Genomic DNA, 20,000 nt, shown 5'->3' with positions numbered 1-20,000 from the left:
AAAGGCATAGAGATGCCTGTTTAAAATGTGCTTATGAACATAAAGATAAATCTGATACATTCTGGGAAAAGGTTCTATGGATAGACGAGTTGAAAATTGAATTGTTTGGATGAAATTCGCATACCCATGTTTAGAGGAAAAATGGTACCACCTATTTGCCGAAAAACTCAATTCCTACCGAAAAGTTTGGAGGTGGCAACATCGTAGTGTTTCTCTGCAAATGGCAATGGCAATTTACATGTGATAGATGGTAGAATGAATGCAGAGATGTACCAAAATATTTTGAACAATAATTTATGGGACTCTTTAGAAAAGCTCCAGCTTTGTGAAGGGTGGGTTTTACAACAGGATAATAACCCTAAGCACACGATGAAATCTACCAAAAATGGATTGTCAATCACAATATAAAATTATTAGAATGGCGAAGCCAGTCACCTGACTTGGACCCCATTGAAAATTTGTGACGTTATTTGAAAATTAAAATTCATTCAAGAGCCCCAGGGCGCATTCCAGATTTGAAGAAAATTTGTCAGGAAGAATGGAAAAAAATTCCTAAAGAAACATGCGAGTCATTGAGGAATTGAATAATGGTTATGCACCGAAGTATTAAATCAGAATTATCAGTTATTTATGTTCTGTATGAATCCTTTTTTTACCCATAAATATTTATAATTGGATATAAATTCCTTAGTTGCAATAATTTATTAGTTTCTTTTGCGTATTCTTAGTTTATGCATGTCTATGCAAATATAGTATTGGTATATCCCATTTATGTTCATTAGAAATTAAATAAATAAAGAATTTTGATGTGTACAAATATTTATTTCCCCCCATTGTATATGAAGGTTGTGAAGTCAGTTATGATAGAATTCAAATAAAGTAGTCCCGGAAAGGCCTTTAATGCGCTCCCAGAGAATATAGAACATAGGAGGAAATACTTATATAGATACATATACTAAAATTGGCCCTTTCTCATCTTGTTTGAGAAACACTGAATGTCTTCATGCTCTACCTGCCTGATAAGAAACTGAGACTCCCATATCCTGGCAATGGAATTGATTGACTTGCAGGTATTATTGTCGACCATTGCCTGAATCTCAGCAACAGATTCAGGAATTCTTTTCTTATCAGAATGACCAGAGTGTGTTTTCCAAGCTGCTGTACCTTCGTAATCACCATTAGACTCATCCATCTCTTTCCAGATTGACACCGAAACACTCTGAAATTTTCTTGTTGGAACTTCCGGCATGAAAGCCAAACAGTACAGCATGTTGTTTCCAAATTTCTGGCAGAGTTTATTGTGTCATGGCCCTGTTTTTCTCATGGACTGTGCCCGACTGACCCTACTATATTGTGTTGTTGAAAAATGAAAAGCAAACAATGCATATGTGTGAAATAAAAAATATAAAATGGCGACAATTTACCCATCGCAGCCTGTATATGTATACATGTGTGCTTGTGTGTGTGTGTATATATACATATATATATACATACACATATGTACACATGCACATATATATATATATATATATATATATATATATAGAAGGCAATAAATTGTATGAAAGGAGCTATTTGTGTTGAGACCAGCAATAAAAAGTTATGACTGGGGACAACTTAGCATGTAGCATTTTCATAAATTTGCTGTCTTGCTGGTAGTCTTACATCTTAATGATGTCTATCAGTTATGAATTATGTTTTTGTGGATACATTGGTAATTATAGGCTAGTTTTCCAAGTGAGATGTCATTTGATGTAACTTTTTGGTAAATCCTTTTGGTTCTTCTTGATTTATATCAGCACTGTGTAGGATTTTAAAAGGTATACACCCACAGTTCCACAGGTTGAATTGAGAATTTGACTCTATTTAGTATGTAGTCAATGAAATTGTTTTCTGTCTCATGATGACTAGCTGAGATCCAACAAATTAGATTAGTTGAACTACAGTCCACTTTTGTTTTTCTCTCATTTTGCCCCCTTATTGTATCTGTTTCTCCCTCTTCTATTAATACACAACACTTACACCAAATATGTTTTGTATTTTTGTATGTATGTGTGTGATGTGTCTAAATAGCAAAAAAAAAAAAAAAAAAAAATGACATTTCACAGAAAAAGTGTGATAAAAATATTGAATAAATCTTTTAATCTGATCTTTAGTCATAAAAGTGTTTAGAATCTATATTGACTACCTGACATATATTAATAAATTTCTAGATAAAACAGAATTACCCGCAATCCAAACATCCAGTAATGTTCTTAAAGAAGACCGCAGTAAAGTAAAAGATGTTGAGCATGATGTCCGTTACTTGCCTGACATGGAATGGAAATATGAAAACACCTTTGATCTGCAGAGAGGTAAGTTTAATTATCTAAGTTTCAGAATCATATAAAATTCCAAATTACTTTTACACCCTCAAAGAATTATTTTTTTTAATATTTCCTATGTATACATTCTATTTTAAGAAATAACATTATTGTGAAATTGAAAAAGAAAACACTGAAAATTATTTTTAAGTTAAAGAACATTTTAAACTTTTTCAATTTTAGGAATATTAATACCTATTGCTTGTTTTCTTTTCCAGTATAATATTTAGCTCCCAGTTTTTCTGTTTTTATTTCTTTATCTGTTTTTTAGACTAATTACTTTTTAGTCTTCTTTAGAATTTCTCAGATTTCTATATTAAAATGTTTTTTGTAAGCAAACTGTTGAACATGTTTGTCTAACTGGAATTGTCTAACTCCTGAACTTTAGTTTATTTACAAATCAATTTGTAATCAGTTAACTGCATGCTTTTAGGTTAGATTCCATTATGCAACAGCACCTTGGGAAAATGTCTTTTATCATAGCTGTCTAAGTGAAATTTGGTGGACATAATTTGTATGGAAGCCTGTCATAGGGATCTTTCTTATTCTTGTGTAGTAACCAATCTGTTGTCTAGTTTAACACTACTATCTGGTCCTTTGGTACTCTGTATGATATTCTGTTGCCAGTAATCATGCCAGGTTGCCAATTTATACACAGCTGTTTCACTTTCTCCCACACGTTCTGGAGGTCCTTCCTCTGAATTAACATTAAAATAAAAGAAAAGCAGTTATACCGAAAGTTGTTCAGATATTGGGGAAAAATATATTTTCTTTTATATATTATTTCCGCAACGTACAAATACTAGTGAATAAATGATGTAGATATTTTTATGACAATATTCTATAGAATACTGTTGGAGAATATCTGAATTATTAATACAGATTTTATTACACATATTAATCAGGTAAGTAATAATTATAGTGAAACAAGTTGCAAGTAGTTTTACCACAATAGAACAAAAACTGAATTTTCATTATCAATATGAACTTTCACTTACTATCATAATTATTTTATGGGAAACATTCTGTTTAATACCTATGAATTCTGGTATTTCATAAAGAAAAATATTCTTTCGCCACCCTTTAAGATAGGATTATAGCTTAGTGATAAACAAAGGATATACCTAATGTTGCTTGACTAAGCTACCTTAGTATAGAGAAATATGTAGTCTGACAGTTTGTAGCTCTTATTCTTTTCTACCTTTAGAGAATTTAGCTTACAAATACTAATACTGTCACTTCTTAGAATAAATAACTTTATATTTAAATGTGTTTTCTCATTTGAAGCAATTGCTTTATTTTTTTTAATTTAAAAATCAAACTTCTTGTGAATGAAGGATATAAAGAGAATACATTTAAGTTACATTTTTATTGATGTACTAAACTCAGTCTCAGCCTTCTCAGTTTGAGGAAAATGGTAATGGTAATTGCTTTAACGAATAGTTTCTAGTATTCTTACTTTGGCATGTGACTGTCTTTTGATTTAGAATATTCATATTTGTTCTGGATTAGTAAGTGGTTTTAAATCGCCATCACTTTCATTTTGTATGTTTTCCATGGTAGTATGTGTTGGACTGGTTGTCCCATCTGAGTCAGTTCTTATTTGGGGTTACTGCCCTCAAACAGGCTAAAGGATTACGCCTCAGTCAGATGTTTTGATTTTGGTGTGTTTTCTGCAAACAGAGGTACCTTTCTTGACACCAACCACTTAAGTGTGTAATGAGTGTATTTTATCATTGCACTTGCATTAGATGTGTTGTTGTACTCTTGGCAAGAGTAAAGAATTTCCTCAATCTTATGTTGTCTGTATTCAATTTACTAACCACTTTACAGAATGTATTTGGTGTACCTGACTTGTGCTGGTGGCATTTTATTGTGGTACTAGCTTAGGTGAGGTCACTTGTAACTCACAAGACTATAGATCCTCCACACTGCTTTGTGAAGGAAAATAAAAGAGAGTGATTAGCTTCAGGTGAGGTGCTGAAGGAAGAGAAAGTTTGATGGGAGGAACAAATTTATAGCTGTTAGAAGGTGGCAGAAGAGAGAGTAATAGAAAATACTGCTTGAGAAATAATAGAATAGACTGTTGTGATAGGTGGTTAGTAAGAGTCATGAAGACGGTGGGAGTAGCTGGAAGTAGATGAGATACACTACTAAACCAGTTATATGAGATGAGCAGATGGATATGGGTGGTGGTGTTGTGCATGATAGAAAGAAAGAGAATGGTAAGGAGTGGAGAAGCCATAGGGAGAGGTTCAGTGAAAAAAAGCAGACAGGAGAGTGTACTGGAGGTAGTTGGGACATAGAAGAAGCATGCAGCAAGAGCATCTCTGCTAGTATCAGTATTTCTGTTCTAGCATTCTCTCTCCCATTCTTGCACAAGAGTGCTCATATATTTACTATTTGATACAATAATTTTTTTTTTAACAATGTTCAGTGCAAATGATGCTTTGTCATATTGCAATGAAAATCTAAGCTAACAATTAGGTCGTAAATATTACTCTTCAAACAAAGCGATAGGAAAGCTATATAACTTGCTTATTCTTTAATTGGGTTTGAAACTACTTTAGATTGATAGGGTTGATAATGTTAATTATTATAATAACACCATTTGTTGTTTATGTGTAAGCATTCCCATTAAATGATCATTAAATGTCTCAATAATGAACAGCCCATAATAATAATAAGCAGTGCTGTTGCATAAATGATGATAAATTAAAGCATTACATTATATTTTTTTGGAACTACATTACTTGCTAAAAAACGGCGATATTACATGCACAAAATATAAATTTTCTTTTAATGTTGGCTTTTATTATATATTTATTGTAATCATGATTCTTATGTTTATGTTTTACTACAGGGTCTAATATGGCTGCGAAAATAGAAGTTAGAAAACTGGATCCAGTGCACAAATTTATGCCCATTGACCATTCTACTGTTAATGATAACCAAGCTTTTTACGATCGCAGCATCTTACATAAGTATTGTCCATACCCAATGCCAGCTCATTATCTCATGGAATATGTAATACATAAAGTAAGTTAAGTGAAGACATATTCACTTCAATTACTAATTCTGTTTCTTGCTACATTGTTATTTTTTATGTACAGATATTGAAAATGCAATTCTTTAGAGTTAACATTTTATATGATGAATACTAAAGTTGGGTTGTTTTCTGTAATTAGATTGATTACTCTTTTTCTTATTTATATAATATTTGTTTTATGGTTGAATGTTTTCTCTAATTACAATTACTTTAATTTGAAATACAACTGAGTTTCATTATCTTGAAATCCATAGCTTCATTGCTCTAACTTCCTAGTTTGCACCACTATTAATCAAGCATGTTTTTGAATTTGTTAGTTATTTTCAACTTTACAATTTCCCATGCTGTGACCTACTTACCATTTTACTTAGCTATTTTCTTGTAATCCTTTTGCTATCATTAAATCCTAATAAAGCAAATGGTGTTTGGGCATGGTGGTGTGGTTAAGAAGTTTGCTTTGTAATTATGTTGTTTCAGGTTCAGTCTTATTGTGCTGTGCCTTGAGCAAGCATCTTTAACCATAGTTTTGGTTAACCAAAATTTCAGGGGGGGTGGCAAATACGAGAAGCAAAAATGATGTGATAGTTCATTGGAGGTACTTTTACTGTTCCTGGGTGGTAAACTAATTCAATCATTCATTTTAGCACCACTACTTAGCCATTGTGTGACTTTAGCACATTTAAGTAAGTTTTGAAAAAGGTGCTATGTACCACTCTTCTTTTGACCAAGTGATGTAGAAAAGAAAATGTCTCCTATTATATCCTACTTCTACATTAATTTGTTCAAAGTCTGTATTTTCTTTTAATGGTTAAATTTTTCTCATAGTTGACTTAAATATAAAAAGAAATAAAAGTAATTTTAATATTAAAGAGATAGCAGATGGAAATGAATTTGCACTGAGGAGTTATTGTAAATGTTTACATCATCTTGGACTATCATTTAAGGTAGAATGTCAGTTTTTTTTTCTTTTCAAATGTATTAGGGATAGACTTAAGTTACTGTTCATTTTATTAACTCTATCTTGCTCCCCTAAGCTTCTACTTCAAACTTTTGTGAAGCATTTATCATTCAAAATAACATTATCTTGATTCTAACAAGCCAAATACTCTATAAATAAATATCAAAATAAATATAATTTAGGTAAAAAAACATTTAGACATATGGTAAGAATAACTGAAGTTGCAGTTTGCTTCAATCCACATAACACAATGAACAACTGTGCAACAACTATGAATGTCTAGAAACACAATTACAACACCTTTTGTCAGATATTAAATGCTGACTAAAGATTATTTACTTCAGCAACACTAAATACTGTATTAGAATACCTATCCTCTCTTATGAAGAACAAATTGAACTTCCTTTTCTTGTTTCTGCTGCATTCAAATCTTTTGATCAAGTAAAAACTAAATGAATACACATACCATGTTTATGTTCGCATTCTGTACTACCTATCACTATATGAGTAAAGCCTAAATTGTCTTCATAGACTGAGTATAAGCATGTCATACTTAAGGAATTAGATTTACAGATTATCTTTGTACCTGAATTTTTAGTAAAGCAGTCACCAGGGCTGTTCCCTTAACTACAGTAAAAGCGACAAACTTTTCTGCTTAAGTGTTTTTGCAACAATATTTGAATTGTAGGTCCATCCAACCAGTTTGAAATGGCTGTTAAATATAACTATTTAGCAAAGAGAACTAACATAAGAACTCATTGAAGTATGGTGTAAGACTGAAGGGTGAATGAAATAAGCAAATCAGTGTTGCAGATATTAGTGGTGGGGGGGGGGGCATGATCTTTTAGTTATTGATAGTGGAAAGGAAAATGATTGGAACAGTTTATAAAAATTGATTTTGGTTGTGGATTATATAGTACTAATATTAGTATATAATACTAATATAAGTAAAGCCAATTCAAATGCCTATTTAAAAGGTTATCTATTAGAAATCAATTAATAATTAGAAAAATAAACAGTTGACTTACATATGTTAAAAATAATAAGAAAAAAATATTTAACAGTGAATAAGTGAGTGATATATATATTTTTTGCTTTTATGTTATTACTGTGCTACATGCTCATTGGGTAGAGACCGAATGCTAGAAAATAGAAATAGCAAAAAGTTTAATGAGCTAAAACTTAAACACGTCACTGGTTGAGCAAAACAAGTTTAATTAGTTGAACCTGCCATCTAGTGCATACAGCATAGAATTATAAATATGAATCTGAGTGAAAAATGATTAATGTGTTGGTTAGGTGTTGATTATATGTCACTATCATGCAGGCAATACACTAGTTCAAGCACCCAAGTAATGCTTGCATTTCAGTTAGGATGTAGCATACACGACTATGATTACTGGAGTATTTAGCAGAAGTCCATTTTTAATTGAAATTGAAAATGTCTCTTAATAAGATATACTTATTTATTTTTCTCTTCTTTGGTCTTTATGAATATTTTATTTTGATATGAAGTCTTTTCCTAAGTTGCTAACTATGTTCAAAGTATTGAATGTATAATTTTTTTTAATGTGGAAAAAGATGTATGTACCACACACGCATACATACAGACATATACATGTATATATATATATATATATATATATATATATATATATATATATATATATATATATATATATAGATATATATATATATAGATAAATAAATAAATAAACTAAGCAGAAAATGGAGAAAATTGTTGATCAGCAAATAAATTGACTCCCATTAGTTATTATTTTTTTAATACAAAACTTTAGCAAAAAAAAAAAAAAGAAATAACTGATGATAGTCAATTTGTTTGTTGATCAAGAATTTTCTCCATTTTCTGCTTAATTTAAATTTGATTTCTGATAAACTCTTGTTTATTTTGTTATTGCCTGTATCCTATGAGCATAATATGCTTGCATATCCATACCCAGGGTTAACATAGGTAATTTATACTGGTACTAGAAAGATATTCTTATCCATTAGACAGTTTTTCCAACCGCTAACTGTACTAACCTCTCTCTCTCTCTCTATATATATATATATATATATATATGCACATACATGCATATATATACATACACACACGCATATATATATATATATATATATATATATATATATATATATATATATATATATATATACACACACACATGTATATTAGCATGTATGTATATATATAAAATAGTGAAGCATTGTGTGGTATTACTTTTAAGAGATTTATTGTGTAAGGCCAGAATAATGTAAGACGGTACAAAGTGAACTACAAAAGAAAAAGGAAACATAAGAAAGTTACAGTTTTGCTTTAGGAAAATCCATTTTCATAGGAAGCAATTTCTATTTGTGTTTACTTAAGCATTTTTCAATCTGGAGGCTAATAACATGAAATGCTATTGACTTTATGAATAGATTGAGGTAAAATTAGTACTCTAATACACATTCAATTTTACTATACTTGACGTTCTGCTGTTTTTAAATGATTCATAATTAATTGTAGAACATCATATCAAAATAATATTGGGTTACACTCCCAAAATGATTTTCAACTCAAAGGTTAATTGAAAACTCATACTGTTATATTTTTCAGGTGTAATTTTTTCTTTTTGTTAGCTATTTTGCATTTATGAATCAAGGCATGTTGGGAGGGGGAGACTATCAAAGTTTTCTTCTATTATTCCATCCGAAATCCTGCTATTTAAGTGAAATAAATTTTTCAATACGATAATTATAGAAATGTCTGTATTTTTCTTTACTGTATTTTGCTATAGCTTCCATTTTTGACAATTTAAATCAAAGATCAATAACATTGATATTGGTTTCCTATTGTTCTTTGGACTTTTCTCTCATACTATATCAGGAAAAATAAAGATAAACTAAATCCCTTTATTAACTTTTATCATAAAGTCATTATTTTACCTTGAGAAAAGATGCCACCATATATCATGATAAAACATAAATTGATATTCATATCTTAAAATTCCAATACTCCAGTTCAATAATTTGAAGATAGATTTTGTATCAAATTATTTTCCTATACATTCATAAACTACTTACATTTTCTAGTGAAAACATTTTCACCTGATTATCTTCAATACTGCAATTTTCTATTAAAATTGTATAGAGAATAATAAAATCAGTCAGAATTCAATATAAACTTATATGTTTATTCTTAAAATGTGCCTTAAATTATTTTAAAAATATAGCCACCGAATAGTATAAATATTCAATTGTTACTGGTCTACTTCAGTAGCATTAAATATTTAGATATCTCAATATGAAAATGTTGAAAAGAAAATTTCATAATGCATTGTTGCTGAATTCCTTGGTCAGCTCTGAACCAATAGCCATAGCATCAATGGCACAAATATCAACCTTGAATATATCAAATATATCAGGTAATTTTCATAGTATAATTATCATAGTATATAGAACTGCATTATCAAATGTATCTTAAAAAAAAAAAGAAAAATGAAAGAGGGGATTTGAATGATAATCTTTTTCCATTAAAAATGTTTATACAACAAATAGAGAAATGCATGTTGGTAAAATATGAGGAAACAGAAATGTTTCAAACTATAATTGTAGTAATGTAAGACTCAAATAGCTACGTATTTTTAGTTAATTATTTCTAGTTTTCATTGTTTCCAGTTTATATACATGTATTTTATTAGAAGGAAAACTTGTTTCTTGTAGCCAATGTGCTATAAACTAAAATGATAAAGGAACATGGGTGTTTTTTAACATTTTTCACTCTTATGCCTATTGTTCTAAGCTAGATGGATGTTTTCGTTTTTCAGATTAAATGATTTTTGCAATATTGAACATTTTATTAGAAAAACTATTACTTCTTGTTAACTCTCTCACTATGATATAAGATTAGTATTTGAATAATAATGAGCTTGACTCGGAGAGTGTCACATATCATGTCTAACTATTAGCACAATAGCTGTAGAAAGATTTGGACACTTAGCGTGGTCAGTAGGCCAAAAGCTTAACCTTACAACCAATTAAATTTAGTAATCAGTTTAGAAAAAAATAAATGTTTTGTAAGATGTCTTATTTCTGAAATTCCAAAGAAATGTTGCTTTAATTCTAAATTTAATCTAATTTTCTTAAGTGATTTCAAAGCTGTTATGTGGAATTAGTGTTTTAAAACACAAAATCTTTGTTCTTTAAATGGAATTATGTTTTAAACATTTTAAATTCTGCTTTAGGCATGTGATGGGAATATTTTACTTTGCAGGAATTGATTAGTAGAAGCTGCCTGATGAGTGTTGGAATTTTCTTTTAATTTTTAAATGAAATGAGAACTGACTGACTATTTAAACTGTTGGAAGCCTAAAAGCACAAAACCTGTTGAAGGGTATATATTTTACAGTGTGTTTCAAGTTAAGCAGTAAAAATTTGCTTGATGAACAGTGTAGATGAAGAAGTATGGAATCAGCTTGAGACCAAATGCAATTAAAGATGAAAACCAGATTTTCAGAATGTATAAATAAAAAAACAGTAGCTCTGTGATGGTTAAAAAAATTTATTATTTTCAATAGATTTGGTATTTGCAGGCGCAGGAGTGGCTGTGTGGTAAGTAGCTTGCTTACCAATCACATGGTTCCAGGTTCAGTCCCACTGCGTGGCATCTTGGGCAAGTGTCTTCTACTATAGTCTCGGGCCGACCAAAGCCTTGTGAGTTGATTTGGTAGACGGAAACTGAAAGAAGCCCGTCGTATATATGTATGTGTGTCTGTATTTGTCCCCCTAGCATTGCTTGAGAACCGATGCTGGTGTGTTTATGCCCCCGTCACTTAGCGGTTTGGCAAAAGAGACCGATAGAATAATTACTAGGTCTACAAAGAATAAGTCCTGAGATCGATTTGTTCGACTAAAGGCGGTGCTGCAGCATGGCTGCAGTTAAATGACTGAATCATGTAAAAGAGTATATGTTAGATGTTTAAATATCACAAGGTAGTTAGTTACTATTTATAAATTGTTAGAAAATGCCTTACTTGAGAAGATAAGTAAAACTAGAATTTACAGAGGCAGATGTTTTCAGAGAATCTGAAAAAAAAACTTCTGTGCAGTGGTTGAATCTGTTAGTTTATGGCATCTTTACTTAGGTATTAACCAGAAGGTTTGAAACTATGATGGACAACACCTATGCCTTATGATGCTTTGAATGTGTCCTGGAAAGACAAGTCTATCAAAAAAAAAAAAAAAAGAAATGAATAAATAAAATAAAATGTACAGTAAGCATCCAAAACTATCAAACACCATTAAAGAAAGAAGAATTTGCTGCTTTGTTTCATGCCGCTGGAGAAGTGAGGAAAAGCTAGTTTGGGACACTCTTCACATAATCACATTAGTTGCCTTTCAAAGACCACTTAGATCAATTGACAAATGACACTGGAAGTTACTGGGAATGGCTATCACATAATACGAAAGATAAAGATTATAATTACTTAAAATTTCTGTGTAACATTATCTGGCGTCTCTGTACATATCATGAGACTATGGCTCTGTAACGTTTGGATCAAGCTTGGAAAAGCCTGTTTTTTAATGAAAGACAGTAGTTGCTTATACATGCAAGTATCTCATCTATCAACACCGCCAATGTTTCACCTGGAAAGGCAAATGCTGATACTGCTTGGTATCAGTATCATTATAATGGTTCTCAATAGAGTGCAAAAAACATAATAGATGCCACTAGGCATCCCGTTTTGTGTGTTTACAATTTCATCAATACACCACCCTGTACTTTGATATTACCCAATGATTTGAACCTAGAATTTATTCTATTAATAATGTTTGAGTATCTGAAGAGCTTGTGTATATTCTTTCTATTATATAAATATTAATGTTATATTAGTTTTAGCATTTTCTGTTATCTTGAAAAGGTAATTTGTTTCCTTCAGTTGGAGAATTTCAAAATAATAATCAAGTTATATGAGTTCTTGAAACAACTGCAAAAAGAAACAAGAGATTTCTTAAATATTTTAAATTAACTATAATGCTAAATATTTCTTTAGATTTGAGAATTTTATTTTATATGAAGTTACTTAAGTATTTCTAGAATGTTTGAAAAAAGATGTGCATTGAACTATTTTAACTAAGATCTCATAGATCTCATTATTAGTAAAATCATTTACTAATCTTATCTGTGTTAAATAATTTGATAAACATGTAAGTGTAAGAGGTAATTATTATAAAACTACCAGACTCTTTGCAAAACTGGAATATTGAGCTGAGTGTTTAAACATTATACTTGAATATTTTATCTCTATTCATGGATTCATCCTTGTCATTTGTGTTATTGTGATGATTGCTTTGTTGTAAAATAATTCTCATGCAATTTCACAATTAAAGGTCATTAGTGAATAAGCGCATTTTAACCCTATCATTACTATACTCCTAACCAAAATACACCTCATATGTGTTTCAATTAAATTCTAGAATAATCATGAATTTTTACTGGTTTCATAAAACAATTCTAACATTTTTATTAACATATTAATGTGATTTTCAGAACACAATTTACCAAAAGGTTCTTAACCAAATTTATGTCATAATTTTTGTCTCAAAGTATATTTAACTAATAATAGTAAATATTGCAAAATATAAAATTATTTAGATTTTGTTTAAACATCAACACAGGGAATGAGTTATTAGTTAATATTCAATGAATATCAAATAAGATTTTAATATTGTGCAAATCACTGAAATATCTCTCAGGCAAACTTAATGCACATTAAACAGGTGTACCATGTACATGGATTGGATAAGTAACAGGTTTTAAAAATATATAAGTACTGTGATCTATTCATTCAACTAAACATTTTTCAAGGCCGTGTCCCAGCATGGCTGCAGTCTAATGACTGAAACGAGTAAAAGATACATTTACTCACATACATGCACATAATATCCCTAAACATTCTCAAATTTCTAACTTTCATGCATTCAGGAAATATCAAACTATCTCTTTTTCTTCTTTGTTTATGTTCTGTTTAATGGTTTGTTTGCTCAGTAGTCACTTCGTAGACTTTGAAGGAAAAAGTGAAAAAAAATTAATCTAATTGTTTCGTTTCCTTGGAAAGACTGGTCAGGTACATATATATATATATATATAACTAATAGAAACAGATTTTTAATTCTTACTATATAACAGGTGCAAATTCACTCTTTTATTGCTTATTGGAACTGTTAGAATTGTTTCACTTTCAGAAATAGAAATATCGAATTTATAATCGCACACATGATTTTTGTGTTTGCCATATATTTTCTTAGATATTTCCATGTTGTCTTTTGAAAATATTTGGAATTCAAACTTGTTGTTTGACAATAGGAAACTGGTACCCACTTTTTGTCCACAGTGAAACATTTCAGGAAATTGAAGTGGACAAACATGTGAAAAAAAAAAAAAAAAAAAAAATCTCCAAACATTTAGTGCTCAGATATCATGTAATATGATGTTGGGAAGTCTAACTCAATTGTTTACATAATGAAATCACATGTTTTCATGAATATACTAAGGAAATTTATGCTGAAATTTCATTAAAATATGAATACGTTTTTTTTTTCAGATGGTTATGGACGTTTATTAACCAAAATTTTTTGGGGGGTGGCTGTGGGTGAGTTTGTAACAGAAGGATTAATACCATTCAAATATATCTGACATGAAATGTAGCTTTACAGTAGAAGAAAAAATTCTCTTTAGTGGTTTATTATTTGCAAATATTCAAAAGTTTCTTATATTTGACTTATTTTGTAATAATTTTGTATCGAAATTTTAATCAAAAGGATTTTTAGAAACGTATTTTGATATATTTTCACTGCAATGGCACCTCAATAATAAACACAATATGCAGTAGACTGTATGGTAGCTTCATTTACAGGAAAGGTTTTACATTTCATGAAAATTATCAATATGCTTTCAAATAATCTTCAAGTGACAGTTTACACGAATGCAAATTTTGTAATTGTCAACCTATATTTTTGTTGAAACTGCTTTTACTTCATGTTGAAGTATGGAAAAAAAAAAATGGTAATAAATTCCTTAATTTATTGGTTTCAAATTTTGGCACACGGCCAGCAATTTTGAGGTTTGGGGAATTCGATTACATGGACCCCATTGCTCAATTGGTACTTATCTTATCAAGTACACAATGACAAAAGGCAGTGTCAACTTCTGCAGAATTTAAACTCGGAATGTAAAAATGGGTGAAATACCATGAAGAATTTTGCCTGGTGTGCTAACAATTGTGCCAGCTCACTACCTTAATTCCTTAATTTATTAAAATTTTGAGTGTACTCATCTCTTATTAAGTTTTTTTCCTCTCTCATAAAAAGAAGTAAAAATTATTTAAACTACATATCCAGCAAATTTCATGAAAGGCCATATGTAATTATTAAAACTCAATCTTCATTCAATTATTAATCATTGACAGGATGTGACATATGAAATGGACCGAGGTGTGAATACCAATGATCAGTTACTGTCATGCAGAGGATATAAGCCAATGGGACACTTTCCTGATTTACGTCAGCCCGACCGTAGCTCCCTTCTTTGTGCCAAAATTGGGCCTTTAGCCAAAATGTTTGGCATTGAGGAGGAACTCACTGAGAAGATTACTGTTCGTGTTGAGAAATCAATTAGGTAAGTTTAAATGAAAAATTTTAATTGTTGTTGAAGAAAATCAAGTTTTTGGCTTCATATTTTGCAAATGTTTTGATGGCTGGGAAATTCTGCTTCTGTTTTAAATTGCATTTAATAATAATTAAAACTTTACTAATATAGCAATGTATCTAACAACAAAATCATATTTATCTGTGATAATAATAAAATAAATAAAATATCTGCACTTTTTCTGTTGAATTAGTTTGTGTTAGTATATACTGAAAGTATTTGGATAACTTCCCTAATATTTCATTAAAAATCAAGTTGTCCTTTAAAAAAATTAAGCATTTTATTATCATAATTAAAATATGTTTTCTTTTTTAAGTTAGGAAGAATGTTGGTGATACCTGAATTGGAAGTGATGCTGTTTTGGAGACCCGAATTAATTTATGTAGGAAATTCAAAGCTGCTAATTCTACTTTAAATTAGATAAATGCTTAATACAAAAATAACCTCTGACCAAAAGTTCTTATTGTTGCTTATTAAGTTAATTAGTACTAAGATTGTCTGAGAAATGTTCAAGCTTGACAAAATAAAATTTTACTTTATGCACTTTTCTTCTCTATTTCTTATAGTGCATACAAGCAATTATATATATATATATATATATATATATATATATATATATATATATATATATATATATATATATATATATATAGTTTTGATATAGTGGCATCTCTTTATTAGATCTGTCCTTCAGCAAGTGTTTAGTTCTATCTCCCATCTTACTAAAAATAAAACAAAATAATATTGATTGTGATTCTTTGTACTGTATTGATTCTTTAGATTGACTACTTATTTGCATAATCATTCATTGATTATTATTCATGACAGAATATATCTTAAAACAAATGCAGAATTAATCCTTAAATAAAATAATAGATTGTAAACATTATGCAAATATGCAATAAAGTGTATTTTTGTATTCAAATCATATATTGTTATAAGTGGCTTTTAAAATATAGTGCAGTTCTAATGTTACTTCTGAAAACTTAGTCCTAAGTGCAAGAAGTTCAGGATTTTTATCCACACATTGCCTTTATAATTTTCTGTGGTTAGGTACAGTCACAGTGTCATATATCACTATCATTCATATAATAGAAAATAATAAATTTTAACAAGTGAAAAAAGGAAAACTAACTCAGGTAGATAATATTTTAAAAGCTAGAGATTAAGACTTTCCTACAAAGAAAAGCAAGAATACATGTGAAATATATTTTTAGCCATCAAAAACTGTTATACTCAATCCCTATTTATTTTGTGATTTTAGAACTGTCTCAGTGACCATTTTGCAGTGATACAAAATATGTTTTCGCATCACAAATGATGATAAATGAGTACAACAGATTTTATTTTGGTACCAATGGTTAAACAAGCTTTTCAGTTATGTAATGGCTCGAATTTCAATTCAAAGTCTTAAGTAATATTACATACTAGATAAATACATATAGGAAATATGTGTCTGTTGTTGAGAAGCTTCCCTCTCAACCATGTAGCCTCAGATCCAAATCTCATTGTGTGGCAGCTTTGACTTGTGCCTTCTATAGTTTCAGGCCAACCAAAACCTTGTAAGTGGGCTCAGTAGAATCCTGTCAAATATGTGTATGCACATACCCTTGTCTTAGCATTACACTATGGTTGTAAACAAGTATCATCATCATACAAGTGGCGTTTGTTTACAGTCTTCCATATAAAGCATATCTAGCTATGGTGAAATAGCATTTTGCTTGGAAAGAGGTGAGGGTTTGCAACAGGAAAGGCATCCAGCCGAAGAGAAGCTAACTCAACAAAGTCTTATCTGGCCAATGCAAGATGGAAAAGTGGATTTTAAACATTGATGATAATGGTGGTGATATTTCAAGTATTGACAATGCAATTAAATGTGAAGAAACTAAAACATTGTATTCTTGAAGTATTATGCTACGTAATTGGGCAACTAAGCAGTAACGTAATTAAATAATATTCTATTTTAAGTGATACAGGGATAGTTTGCAAATTTTACATGCCTATTCTGGTGGTATATTAAATATTACTTAAATATATGTTAGTATTATATAAATCTAAAATAACACGATAAGGTGTATCTGGATGAATTCAGTTTGCTTTACTTGGTAGAATCCATTGTTAGTTTTTAAATTGGTTCTTTATAGCATAGCCGTTTCCTTCTCTATTTTACTTTTTCTCAGTATGCATATAGTTGAATTAATTTTTACTTTGTGAAGATTCGTTCTGCTCAAACCAACAAAAATGAAAATAGTTTTCAGTTTTACTTTTAGTTTTTAAATTTGTACACTTGTAATAATTACACTTTCATTACATTATCAGTGCAGAATAAGTTTACTTAGACATATATTGGTATTAAAATTGCTTCTGAAACATTGACTGTTAGATATTTTTTCTTATAGAGAAAAAAAAAACGCTTTATTTTTCATTATTCTTTCTTACTGTATGATTCCGTTTTATTGAAAAAATTGTAAAACTAGCACATGTAAAGCAGATATTAAATTCCAAAGTAAAGTATTATAAAATCCCCCATAATGTAAGATATTTAGTCTCAAGGTACATAAATTAACAATAATTAAACTTTGTGCAATTTATATGATTTGCATTCTGATGTGCATTTACTAGAATTAAAATCTCAGACATTTGCAATACGAGCTTCTTAGGCTTGACTCTTTGATTTGATCTGGTTTAAAAGATTACAAAATAACCACACACAAAAGAAATTTTACAAAAAAAAAAAACAAAGAAAAGAAAAACAGTAATTTGGATGTTGTCTTATTTTAATGAATATGTTTTGCTTAAATTTATCTAACATGAATTTATTTACCTTTTATAGGTCTGATGTAATAGCATTTGATTATATTTACAATTAAGCATTTTTATGTTTATTAAATCAATTTAGAAAGAAATGATTTATTATTGTACATATATGTGTTTGTGTATGCAGATGTTAGCTAAGAAAAAGTAAACAAAATTTTTCTATGCGTACTGAGTCAAAAATATGATTTCTTCATGTATTTCATACTTTGCCTATATGTTCAAAACATTAACTGTATCAAAGAAATCTTATTTTTTCTCAGTTATATGACATTGGATCCAAATATTTTCCTTTGATGTACATGGATGCAAATTTTACACATTCATATGTATGTTTATGAGTTCCCATAGTTCATAAGTTACATGTCTATATATGCATATATATATACAATATATAAATATTCATACATACATACTGAAACACACAAAACACTGACACATAGATGTGTGTATGTGTGTGGATATATATATATATATATATATATATATATATATATATATATATATATAACAGTATGTATGTTTATATAAAAATAATATATGATTATATATCAGTGTTTGTGTGTATGTGTCTTCCTGTCTGTCTCCATAGATATATGTATCTTTAAGTAAATATAGTGTATGATTATATATAGCATTCAACACCTACACATACATACAGCTTGTGTTTATATATTACATATATGTGACTCTGTGTGTATGTCAATGTATATAATCTATGTATGTTATATATATACACATATATAAATATATATATACACAGACACAGATATATATGTCTACATGTACACACATATATATATACATACAAGTATACACACACACACATATATAGTGTATATATTTATGTATATGGTAGTTGTTTACTCCTTATACAGAGTTTGACCACCTCCTGTATCTATACTTTAGCACCATCATGGCATCTGATGTGGCTTTCTAAACCAGACAATGACAATGTTCTGAAAAGACACCCACATAGATTGCACATTCGATTTGGACCACCAAGAGCTGCAGATAGGTTCTGATCTTTGCAGATCTTAAAATGTTTTTTGAAGCCTCCGTTAGATTTGCAAACCTTCTGGCATACACTACATTCAAAGGTGTGCACAGACATATAGACAGAAGAGTTGGTGGAGGATTGTTTTCCATGGGCTCGCAAATGAGATTTGAGCCCAGCAAAAGAAAGGCATGGTCAGTCGCGAACTGTGCACACAAAAAGGTCATTGTCATTCACCTTCTCGATCGTAACATTGTTCCTTAGATCTCTTTGGAGTCATACATGCGTTATCCTGGCCTCTTCAAATGCTTTCACTCCATATATACTTTGTGTATTTATAAATGGATATGTGTCAATATATATACATATTCCTTTTTGTATATGTGAATGTGTATGTATATACATATATACACACACACACACACATATATATATATATATATATATATATATATATATATATATATATATATATATATGCATGTATGTACATGTGCTCAGGTGTGGCTCAGCAGTAAGAAGTTTGCTTCAAAACCACATGGTTGCAGTTCTAGCCCACTGCATGGCAGCTTGCACAAGCGTTTTCTACTATAGCCCTTGGCCAACAAAAGGCTTGTAGGCAGAAACTGTTGTATTTGGGGATGGTCATGTTGCCAGTTTAGCCAATAAATATATATTTATATAGGTTATGAGCGATAGTGGTGTCAATTAGATCCAAAGGTTTCAGGTAATGCTGAATAAGTGCTATGGATAGACCACAGTTAAGCTCCAGGTTCGGTGGTCATGCGAATAAGGGGTCCAACGTGGGTCATATATCAGCATGTGAATATAAGGATTTACTTTTCGTAATGAGATAAAAAACCAAGGCTGTGTATATTATAGAACATTTATAAATAGAATGTCTTACAGTTGTTTCAAGGAAATTTATTATATCCCTTCATCGCAGACGGTGTGAGAGGATGATCAAGCAATAGTTAGTTTAGTTAAGATAGGAAATAGAGAGTGAATGTAGGGATATTGTATTTGTAAATCCATTGTTTAGGCAGAATGGTATACATATAAGTTTCCAATACCTTGTGTGTAAAGTCCAATTGTTTTTAAGATTGGTCGAT

General features: G+C 30.0%; 1 protein-coding gene across 1 annotated transcript in view; it reads left to right on the top strand.

Annotated features, from left to right (window-relative positions):
* LOC106875217 (uncharacterized) overlaps window positions 1-20,000 on the top strand; it is a 242,286-nt gene that overhangs the window by 138,874 nt on the left and 83,412 nt on the right. The window contains exons 8-10 of the mRNA XM_089348365.1: window positions 2,214-2,354; window positions 5,227-5,402; window positions 14,839-15,047. Coding sequence (XP_089204491.1) covers window positions 2,214-2,354; window positions 5,227-5,402; window positions 14,839-15,047 — 526 coding nt within the window. The remainder of the gene's footprint in view (window positions 1-2,213; window positions 2,355-5,226; window positions 5,403-14,838; window positions 15,048-20,000) is intronic.

This window comes from Octopus bimaculoides, chromosome 3 (assembly GCF_046866305.1).
Source record: "Octopus bimaculoides isolate indiv1 chromosome 3, ASM4686630v1, whole genome shotgun sequence".
In the NCBI taxonomy this organism is placed as follows: domain Eukaryota; kingdom Metazoa; phylum Mollusca; class Cephalopoda; order Octopoda; family Octopodidae; genus Octopus; species Octopus bimaculoides.
This window is presented reverse-complemented; position numbering and strand designations above follow the sequence as displayed.